This window comes from Coniophora puteana (assembly GCF_000271625.1).
Source record: "Coniophora puteana RWD-64-598 SS2 unplaced genomic scaffold CONPUscaffold_14, whole genome shotgun sequence".
NCBI classification, from domain to species: Eukaryota; Fungi; Basidiomycota; class Agaricomycetes; order Boletales; family Coniophoraceae; genus Coniophora; species Coniophora puteana.
The window spans coordinates 933390-946370 of record NW_006913066.1 but is presented as its reverse complement, the minus strand read 5'-3'; the positions used below and the strand labels follow the sequence as shown (position 1 = coordinate 946370).

At 50.1% G+C, this 12981-nt stretch overlaps 5 protein-coding genes across 5 annotated transcripts; 3 read left to right on the top strand and 2 right to left on the bottom strand.

The window, feature by feature from the left end:
* Positions 1–2237: 2237 nt before the first annotated feature.
* On the top strand, positions 2238–2924 carry CONPUDRAFT_158433 (uncharacterized protein; the record flags this gene model as incomplete). Its single annotated transcript, XM_007775450.1, has 5 exons — positions 2238–2280; positions 2475–2503; positions 2553–2633; positions 2684–2822; positions 2884–2924. The coding sequence occupies 5 exons, from the start codon at positions 2238–2240 to the stop codon at positions 2922–2924; spliced, it is 333 nt and encodes a 110-aa protein (XP_007773640.1).
* Positions 2925–5106: 2182 nt separating this feature from the next.
* CONPUDRAFT_158432 (HET-R) lies at positions 5107–7078 on the bottom strand (the record flags this gene model as incomplete). Its single annotated transcript, XM_007775449.1, has 3 exons — positions 5107–6019; positions 6066–6109; positions 6161–7078. The coding sequence occupies 3 exons, from the start codon at positions 7076–7078 to the stop codon at positions 5107–5109; spliced, it is 1875 nt and encodes a 624-aa protein (XP_007773639.1).
* A 628-nt stretch (positions 7079–7706) lies between these two features.
* Positions 7707–8631, top strand: CONPUDRAFT_84979 (HSP20-like chaperone). Its single transcript, XM_007775448.1, has 3 exons — positions 7707–8009; positions 8062–8278; positions 8333–8631. The coding sequence occupies exons 1-3, from the start codon at positions 7873–7875 to the stop codon at positions 8429–8431; spliced, it is 453 nt and encodes a 150-aa protein (XP_007773638.1). The 5' UTR covers positions 7707–7872; the 3' UTR covers positions 8432–8631.
* Positions 8632–10110: 1479 nt separating this feature from the next.
* On the top strand, positions 10111–11520 carry CONPUDRAFT_76753 (uncharacterized protein; the record flags this gene model as incomplete). The annotated part of the gene is made up of 13 exons (XM_007775447.1): positions 10111–10192; positions 10247–10279; positions 10337–10356; positions 10416–10430; positions 10483–10536; positions 10599–10627; positions 10688–10698; positions 10753–10784; positions 10846–10847; positions 10874–10920; positions 10972–11031; positions 11087–11227; positions 11285–11520. The coding sequence occupies 13 exons, from the start codon at positions 10111–10113 to the stop codon at positions 11518–11520; spliced, it is 762 nt and encodes a 253-aa protein (XP_007773637.1).
* Positions 11521–12066: 546 nt separating this feature from the next.
* CONPUDRAFT_139755 (small heat shock protein) lies at positions 12067–12806 on the bottom strand. The gene is made up of 3 exons (XM_007775446.1): positions 12610–12806; positions 12340–12556; positions 12067–12283 (listed from the first exon to the last, which is right to left on the bottom strand). The coding sequence occupies exons 1-3, from the start codon at positions 12744–12746 to the stop codon at positions 12185–12187; spliced, it is 453 nt and encodes a 150-aa protein (XP_007773636.1). The 5' UTR covers positions 12747–12806; the 3' UTR covers positions 12067–12184.
* Between the last annotated feature and the right edge of the window lie 175 nt (positions 12807–12981).

The following is a 12981-nucleotide window of genomic DNA, read 5'->3' as shown; positions in this document are numbered from 1 at the left end:
GGAAATGAGATGAGAGGCAATACGTGCTATCTGCATGCGGCGGGTGACCCCTACCTCGGTGTGGAGGAAGCGGGACTTGGTTCTGAGACTGTTAATCTGTAACTTCCTGGCCAGGAAAGTGCACTATAATCGGTGCTACGCGCCTAGAAGGGACGGCAGCCCATCAGCTCTTGGAGATGCTTAAAGTTGTGACATAGACCGTGAAATAAGCGCGGGACAGACCGGTAAAAGGTGAACGTGCGCACAAGGCAGGCAAGCAGGGTAGCCATGAACGAGTAGCTGAGATTGACGGTGGACAAGAACGTATTGCTGGTGGTAGAGACGAGGGAGGGGACCCGGGGTACTGTACATATAGCTCTGAGAGTGCCGCAGATAGCCTTCAAGAGGAAGCTGCGGGGCACGAGGACGGAGGATAAGAGGTCGAGAAAGCTGAGAAATCTAGATGCGGCGACAAAATCAGTCAGCAGCGACTAGTAGCATTATTAACAGACGTACCAAGGAAGAAGACCAATACTAAACCAGGTTATGCGCCCATTGCCATCCTCATACTCCTTGCATAATTTCTGCTCAACCCCAAGAGCGGCATCCAATCTCACTGTTCGCATTGGCGGGTGCAATGAGTACGCCGGCTAGTACTGGGAATATGTGGGGTGGAGTACTGGTATTATCATGAATGAGAGGTGCTTGAAGTGCTACTCGAGATCGATGTCGGGCTCCGAGTAGTTCATTGGATGATTAAGCATCAGCGAACCTGCTATGGAGCCGGAAGAAGACAATGTCAGTGAGCTGCCCGCAGTAAGCAATGACATGGGAGTTATGAGAGCAATGAGAAATGGGCACCTCACCTGGACACGGCTAAGGGCGTACGGCTTTGCGAGAGTGGTCGGGAGCTGGTCTTCAGGCCTTCAGGAAGAGACAGAGTGCAGCCCGTTACGCGCACAGTAGATGTTTGCTCTTGTTTGGCTGCATGCTCCACCCTTCGCCACTTTTAATCACCTGAAAATCACCTTCACCTACCTTCACCTGACAAGCAGGTGAATGGTGCGAATCACCTACTTTTGAGGTGAAGACCACCTCTTTCTATTCTCATAGTGGAGGGCGTGTCGTAGGTGCAGGGGATCATAGTCTGCAAGCGACTCGGAGGGGTGTAGCTCACGAGAAAGCGATTGCATCCGAAGCACCGGTCATCACAGTAGTAGCAACAATATATCCCAGGTACGCATGCATGATCAAGTGGGCAGAACGGTAACTTGAAGGTCGAGGAAACCAACGCCTGGACGAGAGACGAAGGCTGGCGAGTGTTCTTTGCAATGTGTTTTCCCAGATGCGTGGGAGCTGTGGTTTCCAACGAGCTTAGAGGCTGGTTTCCGCGGTAAACTTCCAGATAACGTGTCACCGAAGGCATGAGCTGAGGGCAGATCTGAGAGATGGTGTTGAAATGGCGCATCGTGAATGCATCGGTGAAGCTTTGAAGTGAGGTGGGCAGCAGACGGCAACAAGCGCCGAACAAGCGCCGAACAGCGGTTTTCCGCTCTCCGCTGGGTATAAGCGAATTCCCACGTTCGCATTTCTCCTTCTTTTCAAAGGTCTCCCCGTAGTACACACCATCTCCAAGCAACTTACCTGCTTTTGACTTCACACACTGTCCGCTCGTAGAGCTGTCGCTTCAAGGTGCGGCAGAATTACGTCGTCTATCGATATGGAAGTGGCACCTTGAACTTGATCATCGCATAAAACCACATAACCTCTTTGAAGTGTCTATGATTTGTGAGCACTGCTCATATATATGAGTAAATTTAGGGCCAAAACGATGCCCATATCTTGCGAGGCTATGCAGAGGCTATGTCTCTTTGCTATACTCCAATCACTACACGGCCAGAGCTACAATCTAATTTTGAAGTAAATGGGTGTTCGGGCTCAGAATAAGATTGATGTCGGACTGTGAATCGTAAGAAATGAATGGACGCCAAAGTAAACGGGCCCAATTGGCTCCGAATTGGATTCGCGTTGAACGTCACGCTCATTGACGCGTCCATTCAACTCAGAGCTGAAATCACCTTCAACGCAGAAGCAAAGCAGCGATGAACAAGCTCAAAAAGCTAGCAAAGGTTTGTTTATTGTTGTCACGTCTTTTTCGCCTCCGTCTCTCACCCTCCTTGTCTCTCACCTCCCTTGTCTCTCACATTGTCTCCCAGCCCTTCGTTTGCGGTGCGTTCAGCGCCCCTCGCTGCCATCCTATGTCTGCCAATAACAGGCTGGACGAGCACACGGACTCGAAAGGTGAGCATCTATGGTGAAAATCACACGCATGCCATCAAGGCTCACCTGTGTAATATGTCTCCCCTCATCCCTCAGTCTTCGTCCCTTCCCCTTTCCAGTCTGGCTTCACGGCTCGGGCATCCATACAGGCAGATAAAAGGCTAACGTTGAGAGGCTTGCCCAGCTCTGCGAGGATGCGAATGTACGACTTGTAGCCACTTATGACCTCAACAACGGCCAGAAGGTACGGTTTTGCTTGGCCTCATCTAATTACAGTTTCTGACTTGTTGAAGGCAAACATCTGTCTCTGCTCGCACGAGCTCAAATTGACTCCCAGTCGAGTGGATTACATGAGGTTCCACAAAGCCTTATTTGTACGTTCTTTGCACCACATGCCAGAAGTGCTCTTATCGACCTTGTATAGGAGTATCTTCGCGCCAACAAGGCACACCTCGAATTCGAGGATGTCTTTGGAAATCCGGCACGCGAAACCCTCCTTAAGACTGGATGCGGCCATGCTGCGAGATGCTGCGTCACAGAGCCGCACGCGCACTCGTGGTCTGGTGAGTGCTTCGCTTTTATCAGGTTTCAATGATCTAAGTTGTTTGTAGACCATTGAGTTAGTGAACAAGAAAAACCGCGTATCTCTTGAAGACGGTCTCTGAAGGCAGAGTGCGGCCAGAGTTCCAGTCTCACTTTGCACTGCTTGTGAGTTCTCTCGCACATGCATTCGTTCTCTGGTGAGCCCGGGTCATCTGGATCTCGCTGCGCTACTCTGGGAGCCAGGAGTCTGTTAGTTTCTTAAGTAACAGTATTCTACTGCTTGCAAGCACAAATAACAATGTTTTCTGTACCCCCAATGTGACGTTTGAAAGCTTTCGGAACGAATCGGGAGGCAACCGGGAAGATCAGCGAGCTCTCGGGCTCAATGTGACTCCCCAAAAATGGACGACAAGCTGTGACAGGTGTTTTGGCTCTGAGGCAATTGAATTTGGCTCACAAATGCACGAGTTTCATCCTGGCTCCGAGTCAGGCGCGCATTTATAGCTCCAGTCCAAAACGAATTGGCGCAGCGTTAGGTATGGCATTTTCAACTTAGAATTAGATTCACCCTCTGCCCGTGTACGGTAGCGTTTGATTAGCCTACTCAAAACCTGCTGCCTGTATACAATTAAAGGCCGACTCCGAATACTTATAGCATCGAAAAAGCAAAGTCAGCTTCTATGAAGCGATGGAAGATAACTCCATTTCTCCGCGAGGCGAGCCAGGCTGCTTTTTCCTCCGAGAGAAAAGCAAAGAGCAATTGCAAAAACAAAGCACCTCCGCGATTAGTGGATAACGCTCTTCCGAGCTGGCCGAGTCCGAGGTGGTAGGGGACACGTCTCTGTCGATGGCGACTGTGTCTCCACCGGGTAGCCTTCCGGGAGTATCCCCGCTTGCCATAACGCGCTATCGTACTCGTGTTAGATATACATTGACGTGTTGAGTGAAATAGTACCTGGCTACCATATGCAGGAAAAACGATTGCTGTGCGACGCCAGGTATAGCGGGAGAAGGTTCGTATATGATTCGTTGGCCCCTCTCCTTCATTACCATGTTCTCCTTCGGAATCCTCCCGTTGAACCCTTGAGGTACGGTAGCTCTTATAGAGTACAACATGATGAGTATGCGACGTACGAATCGGTGCATGCTTCGTGCTCACCGTAGCTTGTCTCATAATTCTTGTTAGATTAGCCCATTGATTACGGGGTGTTGCGCCTTCTAAGTCAAGTCGCTGATGTGGGATTTAGCGCAAGATGTTTGAGTGAAAGGTCTAAAGAAGCACCCACGTTTGCGTCCACGCCATCTCGAGGTCTCTGAATACGTCCCCGCAACCAGACAAAAGGATATACAACAACGTCAGTCAAACTACCTCGTCCAGGATTCTGCGAGACATGCTGCGAAGTTTCTTCTGGAGCATGTAGATGCTGCATACTCTGTTGTCGACAATAAATTCTGGTGGATGCGTCGATAGAAAGATTGGGCTTACATCGTCGGCATCGTCGAAGAAATTGGCTTCATTTCGATTATCGCTCCTTCTCGTAACAACCGCTGGCCGCTGTCAAAGGACGTTCAATATTGATGGAATTCTTTTCAAAGCAACAGACCCTCACGTTCATAAAACTTTCGAGGCTATCGCAGGACCCTGATGTCTAGTACCCTTGCATGAGTCATGGATATAACCTGATGAAAAGTAGGGTATTACCGGTAAAGTCGAGACGTTGGGTGTTTGTGCAGGACGTCTATTTGTGCTCGTGTCCTGCTCGTTTTTCGAGCTTCCTTGGGAGGGCGTTGTCTGGGAAACCTAGTAGCACACGTCAGGTCAGGGAAAGTGAGGCACCCAAAGACAAGCTACCTGTGACTCTGATGGTTGGGCATCGAGGGCATGTGCTTCGGGTATACGGTCGCTATTTTCCTAATCTTAATCCATCAATGGACGATGCGACTTCGGTAATTATGATGCTTACCCTGACGCCATCTATGTTCTGAAGAATCCAGCAGTTAGAATGATTGCATATGCAGAAATATGGGCAGTTACTTCGATTACGGAGAGGTTGTGGCTTTCCTGTGGAGGGTTGACACCGGCGTCGTTTCCAGCGAAGCGACGGAAAGCGCGGTTTAGATTGGACAGATATCCTCTTCCAGTCTTCTCGGCTATTGACTATATTTGCGCTACATCAGCAATGGAGGTAGGCGGGGACGTGGAACATATAACCATGAGCTCGGAAGAGCCAGTTTCTCCGCTACGTATGCGATTGACAAGTCTCTGGGTCGATGAAACCTTTAGCAAGATACTGATAACGAACTCTAATCCACAACCTTTGGCAGTAATAGCCGCCCAGAATCCGCATCCCAAAGGTATAGTTCGCCGTCTTCGGATCCACTCACAATCCGGCTTCCGTCCGAAGAGAATGCTGCTGTAACAATAAAGCTATCGTGCTGAAGAGACTGAAGAAGCGTCCCTGCTCTGGCATCCCAAACGCGGACCCTCCTGTCAGCTGATACAGTCAGGATCTTCTGCCCGCCCGCTGCGAATCCAACACGGTGAACGGTACTTTCATGCCTGAGAACGTGAACTTGCTCTCTGCGCGAGATGTTCCATAAGTAAGCCGCATTGTCGCTCGATCCACTCAGCAGCTGTGAGCCATCGGGGGACAAGCAAACAGATGTCAACGTGCGCTGGTAGACAAGAGAGATAGGACTGCTTAGAGGTCTGTTAGTTAGGAGGTCCCAGATGGAGACTGTCCTGTCGTTAGATTCCGGGCCACTTGCTAGGCGGGATCCATCAACGGAGATGCTAAGCGAGCATGTGTGCCGGTTATGTTCTTCGAGTTGAAAAACGTGCAGGGGTTCACCGCTGTCCACATGCCATATGCGCACCGTTTTGTCATATCCCGCACTGGCTATCCTCATGCCGTCTGGAGTGAAGATTATAGCCAAGACGGATCCAGAATGCCCACGGAGAGGCTGCAAAGCCAGCTCTTCCCGTTGGAGGTCCCATATGCAGATGATCCCATCGCTCCCGGCGCTGGCGAGAAGCGTGTCGTTTCTTGAGATGTCTAGACCGCTGACTTCATCTTCATGCTGCACGAGAGGGTTTGCGGACTCGGTTCCTGTCTCCGCATCCCAGATCCTAACGACGCAGTCGTCGCCTGCGCTCGCGATGCGTCGGCAGTCTGAGAACCACGCTACCGCTCTAACAGAGCCATATGCCTTTAGTCTGCTTGGTTCAGCTTCAAGTCACGGAGAAAAGCCATAAGTCTTACTCGTATTTCTCGGCGATTTTGGTAGTATCCTCCGCTGCTGCATGCTAAGATATATGTCAGTCACAGGTTTGTATTGCTTCAATTAGGGTGCTTACTCGTGGTATCACGAGGTCTCCATCTTGCGTCCTCCAGACACGCACATCACCGGAGCCGCAGGATGCAAAATGCCTTCGGTCTGGAGAGCAGATCACTGTTGTGACTGGACCACCATGCCCGTACAGCGGCCCTACGATGCATTCGCCTGACAGAGCGTCCCATACCCGTATGGACTCGTCGTCCGAAGAGCTAACTAGCTGCTTATTGTCGTACGAGAACGAGATACCGGTGACGTAGTGTCTGTGTCCACGGAGAACCCTCAACAGATCGCCTGTTTGGGCGTCCCAAAGTCGAATGGTGTGGTCATTTGAAGCGCTGGCGAGAAGAGACCCATCATGTGAATATCGGATGCTTCGAACGAAGGCCCTATGTCCGATGAGCTCAAACACGAGCTCCCCCTGCTGTACATCATAGACTCGAACGAGCCAATCATGACAACCAGTAGTGACACGTTTACCACTAGGGGAGAATGCGACGGAGTTGATGCGGCCGGGGTGGTTCAAAAACGCTATGCACTTGCCCGTAAGGGCCTCCCAGAGACACAAAATGCCATCGCTATCACCGCTTGCGGTGAGTGCGCCGTCCGGAGAGTACTGCACAGATAGAATCCCCCCGTGCGTTTCCCTCGTAAACAGCCGCGGGACCGTCTGATGCGTCGCCGTGTCCCACATCCGGAGGGTGCCGTCGTACGAGCTGCTGATCAAGTGCTGTCCATCGGGGGAGTAGGCAACGGCGCTGATCCCACTTGTATGCTTTCGGAGCGCCTCGCCTACTTGATGACCTGTTCCTGCATCCCATACCCGTATCGTCCCATCGAGAGAGCCGGTAGCAAGTAATGAGCCGTCCGGAGAGTAGGCAAGAGCGGTGACACTGCCGGAATGGCCCTCGAAGGGCTGGAAGCCAATGCTCGTTTCCATCGTCTGCTTGCAAAGTGGCGGCGGGTTGGTGTGGGAACACTGTGTGATTCCTCGAGCAGTGGTTAGCTATGCTAAGGGACAAGGCAGAAAGATGGCTCATCAGAGCTATTATCCACGAGGCGAGAGCAGGCGCAGAGAGCACGATTCCCGCGATTGTCTTGGTTGTGGGTCCATGTGTAACCCGCGCTAAGTTTGCGGTAGATCCCGCTCGCTAGAAAAAAAAGGCTCGATTAATCGTGACTATCGTCAATATGTCGCGCTACAGTTTTGGTTTATCCAGGCTACTCGTCACTTCACGAAAGAGGAGGAAGTAACAGAAGGGAAAACATAGCTTTGGCTAGAAGTGCAAGCATTCGCGGAATTCCAGGAGCAAAAAACATATGTCGGGCCGCTCTGCCCCACGTAAGCGCCTCCGGTTTGATCCGACGACAGGACATAGGGGGATAAAACGAGAAAGGAAACTAATATGAGAAACAAACGTAAATAAAATAACCTTTTCGACTCACGACATCTCTTTCTCTTTTTGTTGTCTTTCCAGACAATTCTAGACTTCGCTTCGCATGGCCCGCCCCTTTGAGCATCATGATATCACTCCTCCCGCTGGTAGAATATGCTGGAACGTATTCCACGACGATATCCTCATCATCGTCGAACGCATTCGTCGTCGTTGGCCGTGGATATAAGGGCAAGTTATCAAGCAAGGTCGCCCCAGAAACACTCAGTGATCTCCGGTACAGCCCTCTGCGACTCAGATCTTCGAAAAACTGCCCTCGCTTCTCATCTCGAAACACAACATGTCTCTCACTCGCGGCGTCTACGACCCCTTCTCCGAGTTCGAGCGCTTCTTTGACGACGCGTTTCTCACTCGTTTCTCGGGAGGTAATGCGAATGCAAACCGCGAAGTTGCGGCTCGTCAGCCTTTCCGGCCCAAGTAAGCACGCTCCTTGCTCTGACCTCGTCACTTGATCTAATGGCTACACCAGGATGGACATTCGCGAAGGCGAAAACAACACCATCACCGCCACCTTCGAGCTACCCGGGCTCAAGAAGGAAGATGTAAATATTCAGCTGCACAACAGCCGCCTCACCGTCTCCGGTGAGACAAACGCCTCTGCTGAGCGCGAGAAGGACAGGTTCTCTGTGCGTGAGCGCTCGTTCGGCAAATTTGAGCGCTCTCTCGGGCTGGGTCAGGGAGTCAAGGTACGTCTTCGATCTTTCGTTAATAGTTAATAGGTTCTGATATTACGCACACAGGAAGGAGATATTAAGGCGAGCATGCAGGACGGTGTCCTTACCATCACGTTCCCAAAGGCTGCTGCGGAGCAAGCGCCTAAGCGCATTTCCGTCCTCTAAATGACCCTTCCGAGTACATGGGCGACTTCAACGGGCAGACGTGAACTAATCATTTTACAGTTAATCCCAAGCTTCAGTGCTATTTTCATCAAATAGTTGTTGGTTTGCGTAGTTCTCATGACATTTGTATACACGTGTTTCTCTCTCGGAGTGTGTTGATAGGAATGTATGGCATTGCTCATCACAAGGTTACTCATAACCCGTACGAATTCGAATGTTTTCAAACTTGCGATGACGATCGTAGCCACACTCTCGTGTACTCCTCAACTTGATACTTCCGATATGCTCGCCAGCTTACACAGCGCGTCCGAACAACAAGGTTCGCACTTGATCCGTCTTAATCGATGGTTACTCAGACAAAGATGGGTCTCAGTATCAGGTGCCGTAATGCACGAAGCTTCACGCTGGCGTTCAGCGTGCTAGGATCGTGTGATGGCAGATACGGCATTTGCTCAGAGTTGGAAAGTTTTTTGTTCGTCATACAAGGACAACATTCACTCGCTATATTCTTTCAATTTGAGTGACTTGAATATTTACGCTACACACGTTTAATGGTTAAATGGCTAACGTTTTAGAGACGGTACATTTGAAGGGTTGAAGGTGGTCCAGGGAGCTTGCACTATGTACTAGTGCGAAGTTCTGAGACATGTATGTGCGACAGAGAGGACAAAGAGAACTAAGCAAGAAGCTACCATACAGTGCTTGTTATTTACCGACGAATCCACAACACAGGTTGACTTGTTCAAATATCGATCCATCAGGAAATCGGGACGGAAAGGTGCTTTTGTTATGTCGTGTTTGCCGTCGTATCCTCAAAGGGGAAGAACTCCGCTCTTCCAGCCGTCCTCCACGTTGCGCCCCAGTTGCGCCCTGTTGATCACAAGACCCCAGCACAAACAACGTCCTCCATACGGATATCAGGAAATCAAGCAAGAGGAAAATGAGATGCGCTCAACGACAACAGCCTTAACGTGCCATTCCTCTGTATGGCTGTGAACGGGAGGAACGTTCACAGCGTTCCTAATCCCACAATCCAAAAGGTGGTATGCCACAACCTCACTGGCACGCCCTGTCGTCAACAGTATGCCTAGGCCCCAGCTACACTATGCTGGCGACGCCAATCAGCGTCAAGCTACGTTGCTTTTTTCACATTAATCTGGGGTCGGCACTTATCGGCACCCTGTCGCCTCCGAGAGGCGTTGTAGTGTGCACTAGGGTGTACAATATTTCAGAGTATTTCCAGCTCGATCCATGAGTCACTGTGTCAACTGATGCCTCCCCAGGAACATCGAGAGTGGGGCCCCACCCGCGAGCTCCACGCTTGACTAACTTCTTATTATTATCATCCCATGAAATTGACTGCCCCATTCCGGCTTGCTTTCTACTCCCCGATTAGAGTTTTCAGACACATCTAGAACCAGGTAACCTCATAGCGCCAAGCTAATCAACTGGAAGACACGATGGATCGGGCAAGGACGAGCGCAGCACGACCCCGGTGGGGAAGGACATCATTCCTCGGACATGTCCGTTGATGGTTGCGCAACTCGCAATATAATAAACCGCCTCAGAATGCGATGCGACCGAGCCTCCAATACATCCTTTAATTTCCTTCCCCTCCGAGGATCCGTCAGTCATTGGTGCCACCTCCCGTTGTCCCCTCACTGGTATACTGGCCTGTCATGTCCCAACTGCCATCCACCGATCAAGAGCCGACGGCCGCGGACGATGTAGATTATATCTTCACCACGACGTATGCCATGGGTGCGTTCGTGGTCTTTCTGCTTGTATAGTCTCAGACATCTGAGTTTCATCCAGTGGCTGGTTTGGCAATTGTCGTCTATGATCAGCGTAAGTATAATGATTCTTCTCCATTTTGAATCTATGCTCAGAGCTTGTTTGAACCAGTGCTTAGCATCAGTTCCGAGGTGCGTGGCTAACAACTTCTCTGTCAAAAATAGACTTCGATAATAACAATGCTATACAGGTTGACCTCGTATGGGTACGGTCACCCAGATTCTGACATTGTCTCGCGCTGACCTTGAAACGAGTAGACACGGCGGTCGTCGACGCGGAAGTGGCTAAGTAAGGCCGTCTTCTATGCTATGGTAAGATCCATGTTTACTTGATCTCAGTATGTGGGTCCCAGGTAATTATCGTCACTGCTTAGCTGCGACTCTTCGGTATACTTTGGTCAATGTAAGCGGGATAAGGCGCGACTTTGCACGCTGCCCTCACACGTCCGCTTTTTGTTTCTAGATCACACACTCGTAAGCTCGTCTTTTTATTATCCCAATAGCGTTCTAACAACTCGTGTTTAAAAGTCCTTAATATTGGCGCACCATCATCATCAGAAGTGAGTGCACATGTTACATCTGACTGCAAATGCGCTTACGTATGACATGCCTTATTTATAGGGGTAAGTTGTTGTATAAGTATATTGAGTTCTCGCAAAGAGTTGACCGGTGCGGGCCTGTGCGAATTTGACAGATGTGAGTTCGTTAGCTGCTTCATGCACGTCGCATGTTTTCTAATTGTGGTAGGCTATCGATTGTATATTGTCGAAGAGATCACCATCGTAACTGTGACTTTTCTCCTGCAAGGTGCATTCACGTCCATTACTTGCAGTGTCAGCCAAACCTTACTGATGCTGTGTAGGAATGATGTCTATTCGCGTATGGGTTCTCTTAGGCATGCAGCGCAGTGTCTACGCCTTTCTACTCGTAGGATTCGTCATTTGTCAAATCGTCGCTGTTATAAATCTTGCCATGTACTTCGTGGCATACAGAGGAGCAACGGGTGTGTGCCTAATTGCGGGTCGGGTTTTCTTGAGTGTACTGATTATGGTTTTTTCAGTCCTTGTTGACGAGCGTGTCGTTCAGGACTGCTTCGCACGAGGAGCTCTTCCATCATGGGCCCCGTGGATGATCCCACTGGCAAACGGGTTGCTCGCCTTTTATGAGCTCATACTCTGCGCATGTGCCGTTTATTACCTCTTCACGGGGAACAAGAAGCGAGGCTCCCAGGGATTCATCATGGGCGGTTTGGTTGCTACCCTCGTGAGGGATAACCTGCTGTACTTCTTTCTGTAAGCAAACACGTCACGCTTTCATTCTTCTCGGTGCCTGATGGAAATCTCATATAGGGCATTTTTTATACTTCTCATCACCACTATCGAAAACATTCCACAAATCCAGCAGGTAAGCAGTCTCTCGGGTTTGTCCACCTACCTCGAACCCCGGAGGCTTAGTCACAAAACTATAGGTCAAGGGTTTGTACTGGACAACGTTCGCCACGCTCCGATACGTGTTCTACGGTCTAACTGGACCGTGGATGGTCCTTGATTTACGCAAACAAGCATATGAGGATTATGTCGAGTCTCGCTCGACTAGTCTAAAGCTAAAACTACTTCCGCGTTCCCAAACGGGAACCCACAGCGATAGCGAAGATGTTTCCCGCCCATCAGCATAAAATACCATTATGACCACCATAGTAGAATTATTATGATGTACTGTAGCGCTATAGCTTACCCTTCTGCAATAGGTCTAATGTATGTGTTCATGTAACTTGTCGTGGCGGCATACCTTAGCACTGATCAACGACTTTATAGTATGGGCGTTATAAATATCATTGAGAAAGTGGTGTGAATTTCTCATGACTACGACATAATGAAAATACTATTCGTACAACCTAAGCCTGCTATCAAAGCGGATACCCTTTCTCACTGGAAATTTTGCTACAGCCGTGATGACCACCTCACGCGACGGTGATTCGTTTCGGGGCCTGTTCGGCTGACACCTTTGGGAATGTGATGGTTAGCAAACCATCTTGCATGTTTGCCTTGATATCCTCGTCCTGTGCATTCGGTATTAGTTATTGTCCGCGCGTCGGACGACACATGTATAGCTCACCTTCACTCCTTCGGGGACCCTAAGCGAACGCTCAAAGCTGCCGAAAGACCGCTCGCGCACCGCGTAACCGCCCTCCTCACGCTCAACAGAGGCGTTCGTCTGCCCAGAGACGGTGAGAAGGTTGTTGTGGAGCTGGATGTTCACGTCTTCCTTCTTGAGCCCAGGGAGCTCGAACGTCGCGGCGACGGTGTTGTCCGTGCCATCCTTGATGTCCAATCTGATACTGGCATTAGACTGATGCATCGTACATGTAAAGAAATAAGTACATACTTGGGACGGAAGGGCTGTCGAGCGGTGACCTCGCGGTTGAAGTTCGCATTTCCACCTGTGAAACGACTGAGGAATGCGTCGTCGAAGTAGCGATCAAAGTCGTTGAAGGGGTCGTAGACGGCACGGATGAGAGACATTTTTAAGTTGATTACGAGAGACGGGAATTCGTGCTGTTAGAGATGATTGACTGTTGTTTCTGAGGAGGGATCGCTGTTCCGAGTCATCCCACCGATATCTTATATGCGTCGACGGTCGTAGGGCCCTAGTGACATCAATACTGTTCCAAGAGGTGACGTCATGATGATTCGAGAAGTGACGAGTGAACTATGGATCAATTAGGAATTGGCGGCGAGAGATTGCCTCAATAGCTGT